At 49.2% G+C, this 22103-nt stretch overlaps 1 protein-coding gene across 2 annotated transcripts in view; it reads left to right on the plus strand.

Moving 5' to 3' along the window:
- The window catches only part of Rbpms2 (RNA binding protein, mRNA processing factor 2), a 33309-nt gene extending 16403 nt beyond the window's left edge, over positions 1-16906 (plus strand). The window contains exons 2-8 of one of the 2 annotated variants that reach the window (XM_052712605.1): positions 6730-6807; positions 7356-7394; positions 8158-8220; positions 8546-8696; positions 9135-9283; positions 15456-15525; positions 15760-16906. In XM_052712605.1, coding sequence (XP_052568565.1) covers positions 6730-6807; positions 7356-7394; positions 8158-8220; positions 8546-8696; positions 9135-9283; positions 15456-15518 — 543 coding nt within the window. In that variant the 3' untranslated portion in view covers positions 15519-15525; positions 15760-16906. The remainder of the gene's footprint in view (positions 1-6729; positions 6808-7355; positions 7395-8157; positions 8221-8545; positions 8697-9134; positions 9284-15455; positions 15526-15759) is intronic. The other variant, XM_052712616.1, reaches the window with a different exon arrangement.
- Positions 16907-22103: the final 5197 nt, after the last annotated feature.

The following is a 22103-nucleotide window of genomic DNA, read 5'->3' on the forward strand; positions in this document are numbered from 1 at the left end:
CCACATGAAGCAGGAAACTTTGTGCTGAGAACTTGCTATTTAAGGGGCCTCTGGGGAGCTCTGGTCAGAGAGCTGTTTGAGGGAGGGATTAAAATTAGCCTGGGCTGAGATAGGCAGGCTCCGGAGAGGGCTGAGGTGGAAGTTTCTGTGGGGCTGCTCTGGGGAGGAAAAGTGGACTGCTGAAGTTCCACTCTGTGGTAGAGAGCTTGCACTCAGTCTGCTGGGACAGACCCCAAGCTACTCTGAGGGTTGGCACTGAGATCTTATCCTTTCCCGGTAACCCAAAGCAGGTGTCTTCTTTGCCAGACTGTGTAGCAGAGAGACTTGGACTTTTTTGAGTCAGTGGTCTTCTGTGTGACCTTAGGTGAGTCACTAGTGCCTGGGGATTTACTTGTATATTTTAAACCCTGCCAGCAAAAGGCAGAGAGGCTCCTGAGTCCAAGAACACACTTTAGCCCACCCTGGAGCCTCAGCTGTGTGGTTCCCAAAGGACAGGACAAAGGGGTACTACAGGAGTACAGAGCTCTGAGGACTGGGAAATGTAAAGAGCCTTCTCCCAGGTAAAATGCCATGTCTCCAAGAAGAAAAAAAAAAAGCATCCAAAATGGCCAGAGGCCCTGCTGTGTGTGCTTGGCAAAATTTCATAGGAAGTTTATTCTACCCTTGGCTGAGAGTCACTCTCTTATAGGTGGGTGTGGTGACATGGTAACCAGCAGCTATAGGATTGGTTTTCTTTGACAGTCTTGACTCTATTAGGGAGGGAGGTGGGGGGAGTGTGTGTGTGTGTGTGTGTGTGTGTGTGTGTGTGTGTGTGTGTGTGTATAACTTTGCCTGGCACTCCTTCAGATTCCTCGTTCAAATCGGTGTCCCTAAAAGCTGGTTGTTCAACACTTACCACATCATTAGAACATAAGGCACCCCCCCCCCCTGAATTTTATGAGTGTGCGCTTGCTTGTCTGTGTGTGTACTGTGTGCATGAAGGTGCCCGTGACAGCCAGAAGAGGGCTCCCTTGGCCTGGGTTGCAGGTCATTTTGAGACAATCCATTTGGGTAGGAGAAGCTGAACTGAGGTCTTCGCAAGAGCAGCAAGTGGTCTTTAACCACTGAGCCATCCCTCCAGCCCCGGAGCATGTTCCTTCTTCCCTGTGGCCTACCATGGGACAACCAAATTCTTTCAGGAAATGTTACATTGTAGTAGGGAATGAAAGCTTTTTCTTTTTAAAAAAAAAAAATTTAAGTTTTGGAAGCAGAGTTAGAGTATATTAAAAGAAAGGGATTTTAAGTATAGATTATTTTATTTTATTTTTTTAGTTTTTGAGACAGGGTTTCTTTGTGTAACAGCCCTAGCTGTCCTGGAACTGACTTTGTAGACCAGGCTGACCTCAAACTCCTGCCTCTGCCTTCTTGGTGCTGGGATTAAAGGTGTGCGCCACCATGCCTGGCACTTTTAGTATAGATTTTAAGCACAAAGATTAACAGAGAGAGGGGTGGCTGGGCATGTTGGCACACACCTTTAATGCCAGTGCTTGGAAGGCAGAAGTAGATGGATCTCTGTGAGTTGAGGCCAACCTGGTCAATAAAGCAAATTCTGTGCCAGGTAAGGCTACATAGTATCTCAAAAAAACTCCCAAAAACAAAAAGAGAGGAGGGGTGCTTGAGGGGAAGTGGAGAGACACATCCAAGAGTGGGTGTGGGTATTTCAAAGGAGAGGCATCCTTTTTTTTTTTTTTTTTTTAATTTTTAAGACAGGGTCTTGCCTTTTGTTTTAGCTCAGGCTGACTCTGAACTCAGAGCAATTCTTCTGCCTTAGCTTCCCAAGTGTTAGAATTAAAAGCATGAGTTACCATGCCTGGCTTGTATTTTTCCTTTTTTTCCAATTTAAGATGGTGTCTTTTAAGACTTATTTTATTTTTATGTGCATTGGTGTTCTGCCTACATGTATGTCTGTGTGAGGGTGTCAGATCTCCTGGAACTGGAGTTACAGACAGTTGTGAGCAGCCAGTGCTCTTAACAGATAAGCCATCTATTTCCCCAGCCCTGAGACAGGGTCTACATGAACCCAGGATGGCCTCAAACTCACTGTGTAGTTGAAGATGACCTTGAACTTCTGATCCTTCTGTCTCTATTAGTGCTGGAATTGCAGACATGTTAGCAGCACCTGCTTTATGTGGGTTTTTTTTTTTATGCAAGACTACCTACTGAGTTACATTCTCGGCTTCTCTTCTTTTTCTTAAACAGGGAGGTAAGAAGGTGATGCTGGGCATAGGAGTATGAGATGAGGCTCAGAATGGGAGTCAAGTTTGCAGGGAAGCCTTACTTACCTGGATTTTTATTATATATATCTTGTTTTAGATAATTTTTTAGATATATTCTATATTAGATAATTTTTTAGATATATTCTATATACATGAACACTTGCATTTATTTGTCTATCATTTGTTTGTTTGTTTATTTTATTTATTTATTTTTCCGAGACAGGGTTTCTCTGTGTAGTTTTGGTGCCTGTCCTGGAACTCATTCTGTAGATCAAGCTGGCCTTGAACTCACAGAGATCCGCCTGCCTCTGCCTCCTGAGTGCTGGGATTAAAGACCTGAGAGTGCTTGTATTTATGAGCAGTGTGTGTGTGTGTGTGTGTATGTGTGTGTCTGGTGTGTGTGTGTGTGTGTGTGTGTGTGTGTGTGTGTGGTGCCCTCAGGCCAGGAGAGGGCATTAGATCCTGTGGCATTGGAGCTGCAGATGGTTGTGAGCCATCAGGTGGGCACTGGGAACCAAGCCCAGGTCATCTATGAGAGCAAGGAGTGCTCTTTACTGTTAAGCCACCTCTCCAGCCTGACAAGCTGTGATTTAAAGGTGGACGTGAAACTTACCATGTAGAGCAAGTTAGCCTTGAACTTGTGTTGATATTCCTGGTTCTGCCTCTCCAGTGGTGGTGATATTATAAATCTCAAAGTGGTTCTGGTTTTTAATTTTTAAAAAATTTTACACTTACTTTTGTGTGTGTTTACAAATATGCCACAGATGCACATGGGGGCAGGGTATCAGTTCTCTTCTACTGTGTGGGTCCCAGAGATCAAACTAAAGTTATTAGCCTGGGCAGCAAGTGTCTATCCACTGAGCCTTTCCAAACCAGCCCTTGAATATGTTTTTTTTACAGGGTTGGCGAGATAGTTCAGCAGTTACAAGCACTTGTTACTCTTGCAGAGGACCTAGGATCAGTTTCCAGTGCTTGTGCCCGGCAGCCTACAACTGTAACTCGGTTCCAGGGGACTCAGTGTTCTCTTCTTTCCTCACAGGTGTGTGTGTGCACACACACACACACCCCACAAGAATAATTATTTAAAAATAAATGAATGAGGGGTTGGGGATTTAGCTCAGTGATAGAGCGCTTGCCTAGCAAGCTCAAGGCCCTGGGTTCGGTCCTCAGCTCCAGGAAAAATAAATGAATGAATGAATGAATGAATGAAAAGAGATGTGTTTTTAATGTATCAAAACCAGGAGATTGTGCCAGCGAGATGGCTGAGTGGGTGAAGGCTTCTGCCATCAAACCTCTGGGGCCCACGTGGTGGAGGGAAAGTTGACCCGACCTATACACATATGTACATACACACACATAAGAATAAGTTTAAAAACTGTAGGCAGGGTGTCGTGGTTCACCTTCAAGGCCACCCTGGTGTACAGAGGGACTTCTGGGACAGCCAGGGCTACACTGAGAAGGCCTCCCTTCTAGTAAACCAGAAGACCTCTTCCCATCACAGCCCCAAGGGATGTGCCTTTTTTTTGTTTTGTTTTTGTTTTTTTGAGACAGGGTTTCTCTTTGTAGCTTTGTGCCTTTCCTGGATCTCACTCTGTAGTCCAGGCTGGCCTCGAACTCACAGAGATCCGCCTGCCTCTGCCTCCTGAGTGCTGGGATTAAAGGCGTGCGCCACCACCGCCTGGCCGGGATGTGCCTTCTTTAACACCAGGTTATTTGCATAGCAGAAGCCCTGTAACATACCTGTAATCCCAGTGCCTGGGAGACAGGCGAAAGGATTGAAAGTTCAAGACTAGTCTAGGCTTTTTAGCAAGATGCTGTCTCAGACAAAGGTTTTTTTTAAAAAAAAACTAGGAATTGCGCTGGGTGTAGTGGCGCATGCCTTTAATCCCAGCACTTGGGAGGCAGAGACAGGCGGATCTCTTGTGAATTTGAGGCCAGCCTGATCTATAAAGTGAGTTCCAGGACAGCCAGGGCTATTACACAAAGAAACCCTATATCAAAAAACAAAAACAAAAACAAAAGCTAGGAATTGGCTGGGCATGGTGGTGCATGCCTTTAATCCCAGCATTGGAGAGGCAGAGGCAGGCAGATCTCTGTAAATTCAAGGCCAACTTGGTCTACCTAGAGAATTCCAGGACAGCCAGGGCTCTGTAGAGAGATCTTGTCTCAAAGCAAGTGGATAAACAAAAAGGGGGGAGGGATGAATTGTAGCTCCGTGCCTGCCTAGCATATACAGGGTTCTAGTACCACAAAAGCAAATAAATGGGACAAAAATAGAAGTTGGATAAGGTAAACAGCTCTACCAGTCATCTCAGGTACTCTGCCTGCGGTTCAGGAGGCCAGGAGTCACAGGATAAAACCCGGTATTTAGATCTGACTTCATTGCCAACTAGTAGCCACAGGGAGGGCACTCATTACAGCATCAAACACTCTTGTGGCAACCTGGCAAGATTTTACTTTTCAAAATCAACATATGGTACGGGACTGTAGAGACAACGGGCAAAACACTGCCTTGTGTGCTTGAGGACTAAAGTTATGATCCCCAGAATGCACATAAAAAGCCAAGTTGCAGTTGGGCAGTGGTGGCGCACGCCTTTGATCCCAGCACTCGGATGGCAGAAGCAGGTGGATCTCTGAGTTCGAGGCTAGCCTGGTCTACAGAGTGAGTTCCAGGACAGCCAGGGCCACAGAGAAACCTTGTCTTGGAAAAACAAAAAAAAACAAAAAGCCAGGTCTGGGATTGGAGAGATATCCAAGTAGTTAAGAGCACTGGCTGTTCTTCCAGGACCTGAGTTCCCATGGTGGCTCAAAAACTTCTGTATCTCTAGTTCCAGAGTAAGCAATACCCCATTTTGGTCTCCGGGGGGTACCAGGCATGCGTGTGGTACATATACATACGTCCAGGCAGAACACCCATATGAACAAAATATTTTTTAAAATCCAGGTAAAAGCTGGGTGGTGCTCCTTTAATTCCAGCACTTAGGAGGCAGAGGCAGGTGACTCTTTGAATTTAAGACCAGCTTGATCTGCATATTGAGTTCTAGGACAGTCAGGGCTATATAGAGAGACAAACAAACCTAGAAGGGCAGGGTGGCTGGCCTTTAACCCCATTGCAATAATTGATGTATTTCCAACTTGTCACCTGTTCCCATAGCCAGTAAACTTTTGGTTTGTTTTGAGACAAGGTCTCTTGTAGCTGAGGTTGGCCTCGAGCTCACTGTAGCCAAGGATGACCTTGAACTCATGCTCCTGTTGCCTCTACCTCCAGGTGTTGGGATTACATGTGAGTGCCAGCATACCCAGCTCAATTTGGTTTGGTGTAGTTTTTGGTTTTGGAGACAGGGTTTCTCTGTATAGCCCTGGCTTTCCTGGAACTAGCTCTGTAGACTAGGTTGGACTTAAACTTGGAGATCTGCCTGCCTCTGCCTGCGATTAAAGGTGTAGACCAACACCACCAGGCTTCTTTGGCCCTTAGTAAATTTTTAATAGCATTCGCTAAGCGCCAGCTGGGTTTAGAGACAAGATTATAACTCACTCCCAGCTACTGTGGAGTCTAGTGCAGAAAACAGAAGACCCAAGGGGTCAGCAGCCCACCTGCCTGCCCTCACACTCCAGAGCATAAGAGAAACACCTTGTGTGTCTGCCTCTCTTCAGAATAGAGCTTTTCCAGCAAGGGTGCATGAGTATCTTCTAGCAAAATACAACTTTTTTTTTTTGTCATTGCTTGATAGTGTTTTTTTTGTTTGTTTGTTTTGTTTTTCTCGAGACAGGGTTTCTGTTTAGTTTTGGTGCCTGTCCTGGAACTCACTCTGTAGACCAGGTTGTCCTTGAACTCACAAAGATCCGCCTGGCTCTGCCTCCCGAGTGCTGGGATTAAAGGCGTGTGCCACCACCCTGGGCTACAACTTTTTTTTTTTTTTTTTTTAAGATTTATTATTTGTGTGTGTACATGTCTGTGTGAGTTTGTGGCCAGAAGAGGGTGTTAGTGACCTCCACTGTCACTCTCCACTTTCCTGAACGTCAGCGGAAAGCCATCCAGCTACAGTAATCCTTCTGTCTCCATTCTTCTCAGAGTTGTACTTACAGGTGTTCCCAGGATGTCCAGCTCATTATGTGGGTGCCCAGACCCAAACTCTGGTCCTTGTGACTGTGTAGCACGTGCAAAAATATAACATTCTTATGTGCTTGTCTTACGGAGTGAGACACACTCTCTCTCGGGTGTGGGGCTGTGGTCTTTGGTCAGAGAAAGGATGGTAACATTTATGTACCAAGGCCTTGCCTCTGTTGCCAGGAGATTTGCCCAGAGGTGTTGGGTGAAGCCTAAGGGAAGCTTTGACAGATTCAAAGCCCCGAAACTGTATGTGTAAAAGAGGCCTAGGATATACTCAGTTTCTCTGTAAGCCCTACCTTGTGGATGAACAACCCTTTCCTTCCTGTCCCCCCTGATCCTGACCACTGTGGTCTCTGTCTCCAGGTCCGGACACTGTTTGTCAGTGGCCTCCCTGTGGATATTAAACCTAGAGAACTCTACCTGCTCTTCCGGCCGTTCAAGGTGAGTCAGGACCCAGAAGCCCCGAGAGCCCAGGATCAGGGCTGAGCAGCAAGAATGAATCTCTGCTGTGGATTGAACTGCAGAAAGGTGTATCAGAATCTGAGGTCACAGACCTGGCTCTCTATCTATAATGGTTCTGCTGAATCTCATCTTGTGCCGGTTTCTCGGCCCTGCCGAACCTCTGTTTGCTCATCTGTAAAGTGGAGACGGTAAAGATCTTAACAGACTTCGCCATGTGAGGAATTCTTGAGATTCAGTGTAGCTTCTTTTTTTTTTTTTTCATTTGAAGCTGAGGAAACTGGATAAGGCAATTGTGCTCGAATTACAAGTTCGTAGAGCACACAGGAGTGCCCTGGGTACTGCTGCTGTACCATGTGATTCAGAACACAAAGGCTGCAGGAGCTCAGCCTCGGTGAGGGGGTTGCCTTTGGAGGATTGTTAAAATGAGTCAGGGGACCACTGAGTAAAGGTGAGGCTGATGTGGGAGACAGTGCTGGGTTAGCACAATCACAGCTTCCGATCCCTGAAATGGCCACCTCTCTCCACAGGGCTATGAAGGGTCCCTGATCAAGCTCACCTCAAGACAGGTAATTTCTCTCCTAGGTTTTTCCTCCCAGCCCAGGTTAACTGCTGGTGGGACTGAAACCTTTTTCCTACTGTTTGAAGGCATCCGAAGGTGAAGACTCACCCTTTGCTGTCTTGCTTCTGTGCTGACAGAAGGACAGCCTCCACAGTTCCCTCCTCCTCTTTTCTAGCCAGCTGGGCCTTGTCAGCCTCTGGCCTTGTCTGGCTCTGGCATTCTGGAACCACAGCCTGCCTGGCCCCCAAGGCTGAAGACATTAGAGATAGTAGTTGAGCTCTGACCTCCTACAGGAGGCCAGAGCCCAGAGCCTTCAGGGGCCACTGGGAGTTTGAATTCAGAAGTTTTCAACCTTATCTGCATGCATTTGCAAAGGCTTCTGGGGTTGTGGTGATAGAGGACTTGCCAGACATGTGCCAGACCTAGGTTTAATCCTCAGTACTGCTTTAAAAAAAAGCTGCAGAAAAGGTGATGTTGTTAATGATATTAACGACCCATGGAATAGTGCTGTGTTGGCATCCTTTCACAGTGTGGTACCAAGAAGGACTTAACTTAGATGCTTATGAATCCTGAATCTTCCAGATTTACCTTAGGGGAGGGTGTTCGGGACAAGAGCTTTATTTCTTCTGTGTTCTCTAACCAGCAGGGCAGATACTGTTTCCAATTAGGTGATGGGTTTTTATGTTTGTGGTACTGGCGGGAGGAGGGGGGTTGAGCAGAGATGTAAGGCCAGGAGGCATGCAAGGATGTTCTTTGTTTCTTCCTACTAGCCTGTTGGTTTTGTGATCTTTGACAGCCGGGCAGGAGCAGAAGCAGCCAAAAATGCATTGAATGTGAGTAGACAGCAGAGAACATGCCTTTCTCTGACCCACAGACCTCTGAAGCAGTGATTGTCCCCGTTCTGACCGCTGCAGATCTTCCCCTACTGCACATCTCAATAAACAGATGGATTTTTGTTTCCCATCCATCCCAGGGCAGAATCTTTGGCTGCCTGATTTGTGATGAGTGTCATTACTCACAAGGTCAGCAGTATTCCCTCAGCTGTAACCCTGTGTGCAAGAGGCTTATAGGCAAGCTTGCTACTGGAGCCCTCTGTATTGATGGCAGTTGACAAGATGAGTCCTTGTATGAGTCTCTCTTCCTTTTCTTCCCATTTAGGGTATTCGCTTTGATCCGGAGAACCCACAGACCCTGAGGCTAGAGTTTGCCAAAGCTAACACCAAGATGGCCAAAAGCAAGCTAATAGCAACACCAAATCCCACCAATGTCCACCCTGCCCTAGGAGCACATTTGATTGCACGGGACCCTTGTGAGTGAGCCTCTGGTCTTGCTTCTCCTGTCCTTTGACTTGGCTCAGGCCAGCAGGTTCTCCTTAAACTCCTTTTCCGGGTCCTTCTCTCATCTGTAGCCACCGCCTTGAGACTTACCAGCCTACTTCCTCCTCTGCAGGCTTTTCTAGACTGAGGAAGGCTGAGCTCCTAGGCTGTCAGGGCTACGCTATTTCCTTGAAGCCTTTTTGTGATTTCTCTCTCTCTTTTTTAAATACAGGCTATCTATGGCTTGCTTGAGATCTTCCAGAAATAGGGTATTGGTCATGCCAAGCAAGTTCACAGGGCTTCTTTTCCTGGTCTCGGGGCACGGGGACTATGGTTCAGTTATAGTGCTGGGTCCCCTTTTCTGCTTGAAAGGGGGTGGTGGGAGGGGAGACCAGTGTTCTGATGATGGAGGCTCTTGTCTCCTGTTGTAGATGACCTGATGGGGGCTGCTCTGATCCCTGCACCCCCAGAGGCCTGGGCCCCTTACCCGCTCTACACCACAGAGCTGACCCCAGCCATTTCACATACTACGCTCACCTACCCAACTGCCACTGCTGCTGCTGCTGCCCTTCATGCTCAGGTAAGCCATTTTGGGTGGAGGAGTAGAAGGCTCAAGACAGACCAGGGGGATCTGCCTACCTGTCCTGTCCCTGGGGCTGCGGCAACAGAAGTGTTGTCTTCTGCCGGGACTGGTAGCTCCTGTCTGTAATACTATGATTTAGGAAACTGAGGCAGAAGGATTGCTGGAATTTTTAAGACAGCCTGGGCTAAAATGTGAGACTTGGTGTCCAAAAATATCCCCACAAACTGTTGTCTTCGTGGATTATTTGGAAGCTCAGGCCCTGGCAATCTTGCTGTGTAGGCCAGGCTGTGCTTGAACTGTTGGTAATCCTCCTGCCTCAACTTCCTAAGTATTGGGATTACAGGTTTGGGGACTGGGCACTGGGGCAGAAAAGAGACAGTAGCTGTTTGTGGGAAGTTTGAGAGTAGAGGCTGGGCCCAGAATAGGGCGTCAAGTACTGTTGTTTCTGCTGCTGGCCACGTAGACCTTTACTCTGTCCTGGCCACCATCCAGCGTGGGGGTTTCCTATACTATCAAGGAAAGAGCACATGGAGGTAGCTACGTGGTCCTGCCTGGGCAGTAGCTACATGATCTTCTCCTTTGGGCCTATATGTGCTCAGTTAGAAAATGAAAAGGCAGCCGGGCGGTGGTGGCGCACGCCTTTAATCCCAGCACTCGGGAGGCAGAGCCAGGCGGATCTCTGTGAGTTCGAGGCCAGCCTGGACTACCAAGTGAGTTCCAGGAAAGGCGCAAAGCTACACAGAGAAACCCTGTCTCGAAAAACCAAAAAAAAAAAAAAAAAAAAAAAAAAGAAAATGAAAAGGCTAACTGGGTCAGGTATTCAGGAGCCAGAGACCCTGGATTTGTCGTCAAGTGAACCTGGGAGACACTCTTCTGCTCTGCCAGCTGGCTGGGAGTGCTACCCTGCTGCTAGTCTCTGAAGTCTGTAGTCTCCTGCGGCCCCTTTCCCAGCTCCTTCCCATGCTCTGCTGTTTTCTAGCTTAGTCCAGATCCTGGCCCCATTCCTCAACCTCTGTGTGACCTTTAACCTCAGATCTCGATTTCCTTGTTAAATGGAGAAAATAGTACTTACTGAATATTCCCACCCCCACCCTCACCCACCCCATTTTGTTTTTTGTGATGTTTTTGTTTTGGTTTTTGTGGTAAGGTCTCCCATATTCCAGACTGGGTTTTGAGACAGGGTTTCTCTGTGTAGCTTTGGAGCCTGTCCTAGAACTCACTATGTAGACCAGGCCGGCCTTGAATTCAAAGAGATCCGCCTGCCTCTGCCTCGAGAGTGCTGGCACTAAAGGCATGTGCCACCACCACCTGGCCCAAGCTGGTTGCACTGTGTAGCCCAGGGTCTGGATGGTTGGTGTTGAGCTTCTGATCCCCATCTTCACCTCCAGAGTGTTGAGGTAACAGGCAGGCAACACCCTGGTTACACAGTACTCAGAATGGAACCCAAGGCCTCATACATTCTAAGCGAGTACTACCACTGAGCTACATCTCAAGGGTCCCTTTTTATCGTTTGTCTTTGTGCTTTTTGAGATAGAGTCTCATGTAGCTTAAGATGAAATGACCTTGAACTCCTGATCTGCCTCCATCTTGGGTTGCTAGGATACTTCATACTCTACCACACCCAGCTTTTGTGGCGGAGCTATCAGCATAAAGTACTACAGAAGTGCTGGTGGTTTTGATTGCTGAGGCAGGAGCATTATTATTATTGTCTGGCTGGAGGTCTGTGTCTGCCTGAGGTGCTGTCTTCTAGCCTTCCTGGGAGCAGGGAGGAGGCCACCCCAAAGCACAGTGGCCTGTTTTGGGGGGCTGACAAATGACTAAGCATGCTTTAGTTCTGACCTTGCTTTTCACACTGACTGGACACCCGTTTTCCCAGCAGTAAGAGAGACCATGAGGGCGTCGTGATAGGCACGCAAGTCTGTTCCGTGGAGTGATATTTGTTTTTCCCTGTCCACTTTGTTCCCTGACAATACTCCTCCCGAAGTGTCTGAATAAGGGAGTGGACACTTTAAGCCTAAGTGAGAGGTCCTGACCCAGAGGACCAATAGAAAAGTGAAGGTGACCTTGAGAAAAGGTAGCAGCTGAAAATAGAAGGCAGGAAGGTGTGGGAACTAAGATTCCTATTGCTCCCCTGCGGGACACACCCCAGCTTCCATAGCCCTGTGGCTGCACAGACCAGACCTGCAGGAGGGCCCTGAAAGGAACTGATTCTTCACCTGAGATAGGCCTTGTGGCCTCTGCCTGTAATCCCAGCATTAGGGAGGTAGAGGCAGGAGGGTCAGGAGTTCAAGGTCAGCCTTGGCTACATAGCAGTTTTGGAAGCCATCCTGTGCTACATTGAAACTCTGTCTCAACAACAACAAAACTTGTAAGCAAGAAGGCACGAAAGCACAAAGCATGTGTGGCCACAGACTCCCTTGCCTGTTTTCTGTGTAATAGGACTCTTGACAATTTAAGTGAAATTTGTGAATGGAAACTCAGAGCAGCACATGACTCGTGGCAAGTACCTCAAAAACATTTAAGCTCCTACAGATCTGCGTTTAGGGAGAAAACCAGACAGGATGGGTTTCTTTTAACATTGGCTTATCATACTCCAAGGAAAACCTTTTTCTTTCCCTTTTTTTTCCCCTTTAAACAAAAAACCTTAAACTCATGGCAATCCCCCCTGCCTCTGCTTCAGTGCTGGACATACAGACATGTGCTGTCATGCCCTGTGATGGCTGTCTCTTTTTTAAAAAATAAATTTTGGGCCTGGTAAGATGACCCAGGAGGGTAAAGGTGCTTGCCTCCAAGCCTGGTGACCTGAGCTTGGTCCCTGGAACCCACAGAAAGGTGAAAGGAGAGCACTGCTTCCACACGCACACTGGCACACACGCTCACACGAATTCATGATGGTAAACTAACCAATTATAGATTTGGGAGCGGGTATATAAATAAATCCGTGGATGTGAGTCTTTCCATAAAATTTTCTGTTCAGTTAATCTTGTCTCTTCTGGATTTTTGAGACAAAGTCCCATGGACCCAAGCCCAGCCTCAGACTCCTCATTCTCTTACCTCTACCGGCTGAGTTCCAGCGTTGCAAGCATAGCCACCGTGCTCACTGGAACTTAATCTTTGGACGGTTAGTTTTCCACATCAGTTACTGGATTTGTGCCCAGGTTCCTGGCTGGCATATCGATGTATAATGTGCCAGCTTTAGACAGGTGTCAAAGAAGTTGAGAGTTAGAACCTGCTGACAGGACCTAGTGAGGTGACTCTCCTTGCTACACATTTGTGGGCACTTGGCCTGATGGTTTTCCTAGTGGTGAATTCCTAGACCAATATGAAGTCCCAGTGCAGACTTGACAGTCTCGTCAGGCAAGGACTGAGGTTCGCTGTTGCTGTTTTTTGTTTGTTTGTTTTTATTTACTATTAATTATGATGATGATGATGTTTGTGTGTGGACATGGGTACCATGGCGTATGTATGGAGGTCAGAGGGCAACTTTGTGGAGTCAGTTTTCTCCTTCCACCTTTTTGTGGGTTCCAGGGACCAAACTCAGGTCAACGGGCCTATGTGCTTTTAGTCACAGAGCCATCTCACTGGTCCTGGGTGAAGTATTACTGTAGCTGATTTTCTGGCCAGTGAGGCTCTCATATTTATTGACTATTCATATTTTTTTCTTATGTAGAATCATTCCTTTTTGGTAGATCTTTTTATTCGGTCCTAAGATCTGAGAGGGGACTGAGGCTGTGTCCTCATGCTCACTTCTTGGTTTGAAGCAGCCCTTAGGTAGGACAGGGGTGGCCTCTCGGGAAGCTATGAACAGCTGAAGGCCCTGAGAGGATGATGGCTACAGGGTCCCTCACATGGTAGGCCTGGGCCTGGAGGATGTCATGAGCTGAGCAGGAAGAGGAGATGCAGAGAGAGACTGGGCTGCTTTTAGTGGAAGCCAGGCCACAGGCATATGCTAGGCATCCATGAAATGTTCTACAGCAACCCCACTGAGTGCATCCATTCAAGTGCATTCCCTGTGCATCAGTGGCCTGGCTGTCCTGGGCCATAAATGCCCCCAAGACATCCTAAGACGTCTTGACTCCGAGGCTGAAGAACTGCTGCTGTAGTTGGAGCACCCGTGGAGCGAGTATGGGGAGACTTTCAAGCACCCATCTGAGGCCTCAGCTCCCTTATACGGAAGAGGGTGAGTGGGAGGCTTCTTAAGGCTTCCCTTCGAGTCTCCTGTGTCTGGTCCCATGGGCTCCCAGCCAGTCAGGCACTAATTGTGGGGCTACTCCAGCTGGGTGAAGGGTGGTAGGCAGAGCCCATGAGGAGATTTCTGAGCTGGCTGGAGCCCCGAGCTTGTCTGGTGACAGTATTGCTTCTTCCTCTTTATATCCTTGCTTGTGAATAACTTCTAGTGTCTAGCTGGGTGTCCAACTAAGAGGGTATTCCCAGCCCAGCAAAGAGCCAGAGGAATTCCTCCTCCCTTATAGCTGTCAGCCAGGAGAAGGAAGAGCCTGTCCTGCTCTGTGCCAGGTGGGCAAGTGTAAGGATAACCAGCCCCTAACTTCTTGTCACCTCCCGGGAGGCTGTGATGGCCCGAACGGTGGACTCTACAACCAACATGTAGTAGAGTTGGGAGGGTCCCAGGAGCAGTTCCTAGGGCAGTTTCCTCAGCCCAGAGGGCCTGGCACTGGTCATACCCTTTCTGCTTACCCAAGAGGCGGGAATCAAATGCAGCCAAGCGGGCCATCTGGGTCTGCCTGCTGCAGCTTCGTGGGTGTTGTCTGAATGCCCAGCTTTCTAACACATTCCCTACAGTGGCTCTTAAGTACCATCCCACTCTTCCTAAGGGGACTCCCGGCTCTCCTGGATGCTCAGACCCCACTCTCCCCCAGGCAGGCAGCTTTGGCTCAGGCTGGAGCTGACATGCTCCTCCTTTGCCGTGTGTGACTGGGGCAGGTGCCTTCCCTGAAGCCTTTGTCTGGCAGCAGCTCAGCTGTCCTTGCCAGATGTCTAGCTCACCGAGAGGGATCCATGCCATTTTATTGACCAGTCTCTGGGAATCCAACCTTGGGATTGCTGGCCTGTGTGTGGGGGGCCTTCTGTGATTGTCAGTATAGGTAGCTGCAGGCCCAGGCAAGGATAACCTGAAACTGTCACCTCCTGCCTGAAACCTCAGTAGGGATTTCAAGTCTCTGCACTTATGAGCCCATGAGAGTGTGGGGAAAATGGAAATGCAGTCAAAAATGGCTGCATTGAGGAAAGGCCAGGACCTGTGTGTGGAGACCCGCCTCTTGAAAACCACACTGTTTTTTGTTTTTGTGTGTTTTACTTCCTGTCCAGCTTGCTGTTTACAGCCATGTTTGTTTTGTAGATAGATGAAGAAACAAATCCAAGCTGGGTGGAGGTGGTGGTGCACTCCTTTAATCCCAGCCCTTGGGAGGCAGAGACAGGTGGATCTCTGAGTTCGAGGCCAACCTGGTCTACAGAGCTAGTTCCAGGACAGCCAGGGATACAGAGAAACCCTGTCTCCTGGGTGGGCCAAGAAAAAGAAAGAGATAAAATGAAAGAAACAGCATAAAATGTATCAAGCTCCTTCTCCTGTTGAGAATTTCTCAGGCTAGGCAACACTGTTGTCCGAGTGCTTACCTGGCATGCATGAAGCCTGGGTTCAATCCTTAGCACAGACACAGACACCCACTCCTGTAATCCCAGCACTCAAGAGGTGGAGGTCCAGGGAACTCATGAGATCCTGTCTCAAAAACAAAAAAACCCAACCAAAACCCTAGGGCCTTTCAAGATGGCTCAGCAGATAGACACTTGCCTATCAAGCCTAATATACCGACTTCAGTCCCTGGAGGCTGTGTAGGAGGAGGGGACCGACTCCCACAAGTTGTGCTATATAACCTCCTCGTGCATGCCAAAGCATGCATGTACATGTGGGGTCCAAATGCTGATGTGTCCTCCTCATGGAACCCTGACCCTCGAGAGGAGGCAGGCCAGGTGTGTTTTCCCATTTTCAGGAGAAAGAAGCTGATGCTTAGAGGTGAGTAACTGGCCCAGCCTCTGTCAAGTGATCAGTGACAGCCTGGACAGCTGCAGGGACTCTGTTCAGATTCGCCTGGCTCCCGCTGAGGACTGAGGTGAGCAGCTGGTAAGTGTACCCTGACGGTGACTTTTCTTGCAGGTGCGCTGGTACCCCTCCTCAGATACCACCCAGCAAGGATGGAAGTACCGCCAGTTCTGTTAGCTCCTCAGTAAGTGTTGGCTTCTGAGGTCAGCATCCTCAGTGCTGGCTGCTCACATGGCCGTGGGTCCTCTCTGCCTGGTCCTGAGAGCTTGCCAGGGCTGTGGACTCCTGAGCGTTCACAGGGGCACCCGCGGCTGCTTCCTTTCTGCCCTCTTCCCGTTACCCTGCATCCCCCTTTTCGGCCTCCATAGCCAGCTCCGGTCCTTCTCTGCTCATGGCCACCTCTCTCCCCTCCCTCCAGGTCTTGTCACCCTGGAGTTGGTCCTGGGTTGTGTGGGGCCAAAACAGGGCTCTGCCCTCACTGCCACCCGAGGCCTGTGCGGAACTGCTGCTTCCCTCTAGACACTGTGAATCTGAAGCCTGACTCAGTGGACGGCTCTTGTTTCCTTCTTCCTCAGTTCTCCAAGGCCCTCCAGGAGGATCCGGAGGCCTTCTGACTGGGACACCCAGGCCCAGCTTGCCCGCCTCAGTGGGAACCCAGCACAGCCCGACCTCCTGCTCAAACTTACTTCCGTAGTTCCCCATCAAGGGAAAGGGACATTTGATTTTGCATGTTTATGAATTGTGACGCTTAAACTTGTGCATACGAGTGTACGGTTTGTTCTCACACTGTCGCCGTAGCAACAGGTCTTGGCACCGGAGGCCTGTCAAGCCTGGTCTCTCTCTCCACTCCTGACTCCTACACCCACCCTACTTCAGGGAGGCCTGAGCCTTGCGGCCGCTTCTGACTTGAAGGACCCTGCTCCTATCAGACACACACACACACACACACACACACACGCACACACGCACATACACTTGCAGACTCCATCCTCATCTAGCAGCAGATCCACAGCCTCTGACTTTCACTTAATCAGCGTCCTGCGTCGTCGTCTCCTTGTCCGGAGGGCTGACAGCCTAAGAAGCCTCCCTTGTGCTTGCCTCCCCCAGAACACCCAACCCTGCCACTGCTCCTCATTCTTCCTGAACTCTGAAACCAACCAAAACGTGAAAAGTATTTTTGTACCCTATGTAACAAAATATTTATGGATCATAAAGGGTTTTTCATGTGTTTACCATTAATTATTGAAGAGACCTTGTTCAGCCTGTCGGATAAGTTTAATGTTTAGTTTGAAGCGTGAAGAAGAAGGGGAGGGGGGCGTGTTCCGTTCCTTAGCGATCAGCCTTTGTGTCGGGCATTGGTTTAAGAAGAATGAGCTGAAGGATAAATTGTGCAATTCTGTTTTATTTTACAAGCATGTGCGTGCTCTACCTTTAACCTCAGCTCGGATATCGGCTGCTTCGGACAGTGGGTGATGTCTGGAGGTGGCTGTTGTAATTGCTGACCCTGTGAGAATGTGAAACTGGATCGTAAATGAAACGCAAAATAAAAACCTGAAGTGACTGTGCTCTGATTTTTGCTTGTACATTCCATGGGACCCAGGCTGTCAGGCTGGGGATGACCAGAGGGAAGCCGGGAAACGGTCCTGGCCCAGTGGCTGTCTCGCTGGGGATACCTCAGAGTGGCTACAGTCATTGCTGCCTTCGTTAGCTGAGGAACCAGTCCCAGAGTGAGGAATGACCTGCACCGGGGTCATACAGGTGCCCGCTGTCCGTTATCTCATGTGTGATGAATTCACTCCTGGTCATGGAATTCTGAGGGCAGAGAGCCTTAGTCCCCGCACCCAGTCAGGGACCTGAGTGTGTCTTTATCTACCTGCCTTCACCCTCTTGCCCTGTGGTTCTCAAGCCCTCTAGAAAGAAAAAACTGAAGTTGGTATGCTTAGCTTCCCTCCCTAGAGTCTGATCTTGGTGCACATCTGTGAGGCTGGCCTGGGGGGCAGAGAGGAGCCGTAAACCTTGCCCATGGCAGGTTAAACTAACCTGTACTGTTGGCTGATAGCTGGGAAGAGAGAAGGTCCCCGAGGTGGGCTGTGCTGAGAGTCTGGGCTGGCATGGACAGGGTCGTCAGGAGGCCTGTGGCCACCCTGGCTCCTCTGTGATACGGTGTTTCAGGAGAAGTGGCTTGAGATCTTTTCCAGCTCCTACTGGAGGGCTGCCTTTCTGAGTTTGCTTTTTGTCCATCCTGGTCCTGCAGGGTGGGGCCAGTAGACAGAGCCTGCCTCCTGCTGCCCCCACCTAGCAAAGTGGCAGTGGCTGTGGCTGCTGGCCCTGGTCGCACCTCGGATGACTCCAGCACCTCACCCCTTCTCTTGTCTGGCTTGGGTCTAGGGTGTTAACTGTTGACATATGGATCAGGGCTGACATGTATCCAGGTGCTGAGTGGGTAGGAGGGGCACAGGCAAACACAGGCTTTAGGGTAACTTGGGGTGCAGGTGGGCAGGTTACCTGAACCCCAGAGGGAAATTCAGGAGGGGATGTACCTGCACTTGTACCAGGAAGGGAAGGAATGGGGTCTTTGTAGTACCCCTCACTGGTATGTGGTCTTGCCAAGCAAGCAAGGGCCTTCCTAGCCTGCAGCTCCTTCTAGCATGGAGAAGGAGCTGTTGTGTGCTTGACAGCCCCCTCCCAGAGCCAAGTCATGGCCTGACCTACTTCTGCTGTGTCAGGATCCACTGGGTCTTCCCAAGGTGCTGAATTATTTAGTTGGGGCGCCTGGGTCTTTCTGAGAGGGGCAGAGGAAGCTACTCCATAATTTAAAAGTGTACCCTGTGCCTGTGGCTTCCAGGGAGAAGGGGGAGGGAGGAGGGAGACTCCTTCATGCTTTACTGAGCAGGGCCCAGGCCTTGGTCTGATAAGAGGAAGGGAGATCCTTCAGCCTTTCCAGCTGGTTCTTTGCTGGGGCGGGGCCTCTGCAGAAAGGCTTCAGTGGAATGTCACATCTGGACTGAGTTTGAGTTGACAGGTAGAGCCACCCCACAGTTGAGGTGTTACCTGGCGAGGGCATGGTAAAGCTGGGCTCAGAAGCAGCCTTGCCCAGAATGCCTGTGCTATGCTCTTCAGAAAAAGCCAGCAGGTGTGTCCTGGTCTCTGATGGCGGGAGTGTTGATTAGGTGCTGTCAACTTGCCGCATGCCAGGATCATCTGGGAAGAGGGAATTGAGAAAATGCTCCATCAGATTGGCCTGTAGACAAGTCTGTAGGGCATTTTCTTGATTCATGACTGATGTGGGAGGGCCCAGCCCATACTGGGCAGTGCTACACCTGGGCAGTAGTCCTGGGCTGTACAAGAAAGCAGGCTGAGCAACCCATGGTGAGCAGCCCGGAGAGCAGCATCCTTGGTGGCTTCTGCTTCATCATGCCTCCAGGTTCCTGCCTTGGCTTTTCAGTGGATTGTGGCCTGGGGTATGTAAATCAAGTGAACCTTTTCCTTCCCAAGTTGCTTTTGGTCATGTTCTTTATCACAGCAATAGAAACTTGAGACAGCAGGGGCGTGGTTTCTTCCCTTTCTTTTTTTTTTTTTTTTTTTTTTTTTTTTGGTTTTTTGAGACAGGGTTTCTCTGTGTAGCTTTGCGCCTTTTCTGGAACTCACTTGGTAGCCTAGGCTGGCCTCGAACTCACAGAGATCCACCTGCCTCTGCCTCCCGAGTGCTGGGATTAAAGGCGTGCGCCACCACCGCCCGGCCGGTTTCTTCCCTTCTTAAAGGACTGGAGAGGCAAGGAATACTAAGTTCTGAAGATGCCTGATCGGACTCTGGCTCCCGCCCCTTTGCCCCATGAGAACTTGGCGTGGTTCGCCTGCATCCTTTTGAGATTCTGTAGTTTGGTCAGCAATTTTTAATGATGGCAGTTCTTATCGTAGGGCTTTTATAGGAGAGTTGGTGTGTAGGCTCCGGGCTGTGTGGGAATCGGTACCGGGTCAGAACCCAGCCAACGTGGGGCCAGAGGAGTGTAGTTGGCTGAGCAGGCAGATCGTTTCCTGAAGTCTGACTGAAGACTTGGTCTTTAGGAGTTGTGTCAGCTTGTAGATAATCCTGGAGAAACAGACCTTAAGCACCTCAGTATAGCTATAGAAAGTGCCAGAAGGAACTACCATAGCCTTCAATGAGTTAGGGTCTCACTTTATCTCCCGGCCTGGAATTTGCCCAGGCTGACTTCAAACTCATGATAATCCTGCTGTCTCCGCCTCCCAAGTACCCAGTGTCAAGCATGTGACAACATATCTGGCATTTATTTTATTTTTACCAAAATATAAAGTGTAGATTACACCTTACATAGTCTGTTCTTGTCAGGGGTTATAGTCATTGAAGTGTATGTGTGTGTATGTTTTGATACAAAGTCTTATTCTACAGCCCAGACTGGCCTGGAACTCACCATGTATTCTAGGATGGCCTTCAACTTGCATTAGCCTGCCTCAACCTCTACAGTGCTGAGATCATCAGCCACTGTGCTTGTCACTCACTGGAAGTTGTATTTTGAGCGGGGCAGTGGTGGTGTACGCCTTTAATCCCAGCACTCATGAGGCAGAGGCAGGAGGATCTCTGAGTTTGAGACCAGCCTGGTCTACAGAGAAATCCTGGAAAAAAGCAGAAAAGAAAAAAAAAAGAAGTTGTATTTTGTTTTTGTTGTTTTCATCTAATGTTCTACTTGGAAGAAAGGGGAAGGTAAAAATGGGTCAGAGGCCCAGAACTCATAAGAGTGTAGCCTCAGATATTTTCACACTACACTAACTACCCATTTTCTGTCCCTCTTGCCAGCTCCCAAACCATGACACAGAGACTTATTGTTAATTATAAAAGCTCGGCCAACAGCTTAGGCTTGATTCTGACCAGCTCGTATAACTTAACCCATTTCTATTAATTTACTTTCTGTCTCATGGCATTATTACCTTTCCTCTGTACTGCCCATGCTGCTTTCCTGCTTCCTCTGTCTCTGGCTGGCGACTCTCAAGAGTCTCCACCCTTCTTCCCAGCTTCCTCTCTGCCCCGAGAAACCTGCCTAGCTACTGGCTATTCAGCTTTTTATTAAACCAATCTGAGTGACGAATCTTCACAGTGTTCGAGAGGAGAGGCTGCAGAAGGCCAGCAGCACAAGGCCTGGGATGTGACTCTGCTCCAACACTGAGTTGCACCCTGGCCTTCTTACAAGCCACTGAGGAACAGAACTGAAGTCTGACCCCTTAGACCACTTGGCCAGCCCGACACTCTTCATTTTGTTTTGAGATAAGAGTCCTAACTCACCGTGTAGCTTTGGCTGTCCTGGAACTTGGTATGTAGATCAAACTGGCCTCTGCCTCTACCTTCTCAGTGTCACCCGCGACCTGACTGGGGCTCTCAGGATTCTAATGGCCGGAGGAACAGGATCACACATTCCTGTCCTGATGTGGGGTGCACAGTGGGTGCATGTGCAGTCTCTCGTGATCACTGTAAACGTCCTTTGAAGCAAGAAAGGTATTCTCATCTGCTTTTTGTAGCTAGGGAAACTGAAGGTAAAAGCTCCCATGGGAACTGTCTAGCAGGTAAAGGTGTTTGCCACCAAGCCTGGCATCCAGATTTTCATCCTTGGGATCCACATAGTGGGAAAGGAGAAGCAGCTTCTTCAAGTTGTCCTCCGACCTCCACACGTGCACGGTGGCCACACTTCCGCACCCACTAATAAATGTTTTCTTCGAGATCCCACAGAGGGAGATGGTTCGATGGGCAAAGCACTTGATTTGCAAGCATAAGGACCAGAGTTCAGATCCCCAGAACCCACGTAAAAACTGGATGGCTGCAGGCAGTCCACTGGAATCCTGGCATTGAGGAGGCAGAAAAGGGGTCCTGGGATTAGAGGGCTCTCTCTAGGATCAGCAAGCTCCAGGTTCAGCAGGAGACCTCGCCTCAATAAATTGGAAAGGAACCAGCAGACAAGCTGGATTCTGTTCTCAGCATCCACATCAGGTGGCTCACAAACGCTCGTAACTCCACACACTCTCCTGACTTCCCGGGCACCTGCATGCAGAGTACACTTACATATACTTAGGCACACACATTTTTTGTAAAGGAGTTTTGTGTGTGTTTGCGTTTTGAGAGCATGTTTATGTGTACCACATATGTGCCTGCAGAAGCCAGGAGAGGGTGTCAGATCCCTGGAACTGGAGGTGTGAGCCAGCATGTGGGTGTCATGGGTCAGACCAGGTCCTCTGCATGTGCACCAAGTGCTCTTAATCATGGAACCATCCCTCCTGCCCAGGTGTGTGTACACACACACACACACACACAAACACACACACTGCCCCAATGGACCCTGCACTTGATGCAAGGTGGAGAATGAGGCTCAGTTTCTGCTCCTTGAGTGGAGTGTACAGTCAGGGCCCTGGATGGCTGAGCTGCTCAAGTGAGGAATATCCAGGAATGGGAAGAGTTAGGCAAATGGTCCAAAAGTCGTCTCCCTCTGGTTGCCATTTTCCCACCTGTCTTCCCGACCATGCCAGAGTCTGACTGTGCTAAGGGAGTCCGTAGCTTCCCAGGACAGGGTCACTTGAATTAGAGGCTTCTCTGATGCCTCTGTTTCTATCCAAACTCGGATTCACATTCCTAGAATCTGCAGCTTGTCTCCTGGAAATCAGCTCTGCTCAGGGAGGAAGGAGTGGGAGCTGCGATGCCCATGCTCAAGGGGAGCAAGGTGCAAAAGCCAGAGCGAAGATCTTCACTGAGATCCCCCCTGG

The sequence above is a fragment of the Peromyscus californicus genome, unplaced genomic scaffold, assembly GCF_007827085.1.
Source record: "Peromyscus californicus insignis strain IS unplaced genomic scaffold, ASM782708v3 Scaffold_11__1_contigs__length_118956290, whole genome shotgun sequence".
Lineage (NCBI taxonomy): Eukaryota > Metazoa > Chordata > Mammalia > Rodentia > Cricetidae > Peromyscus > Peromyscus californicus.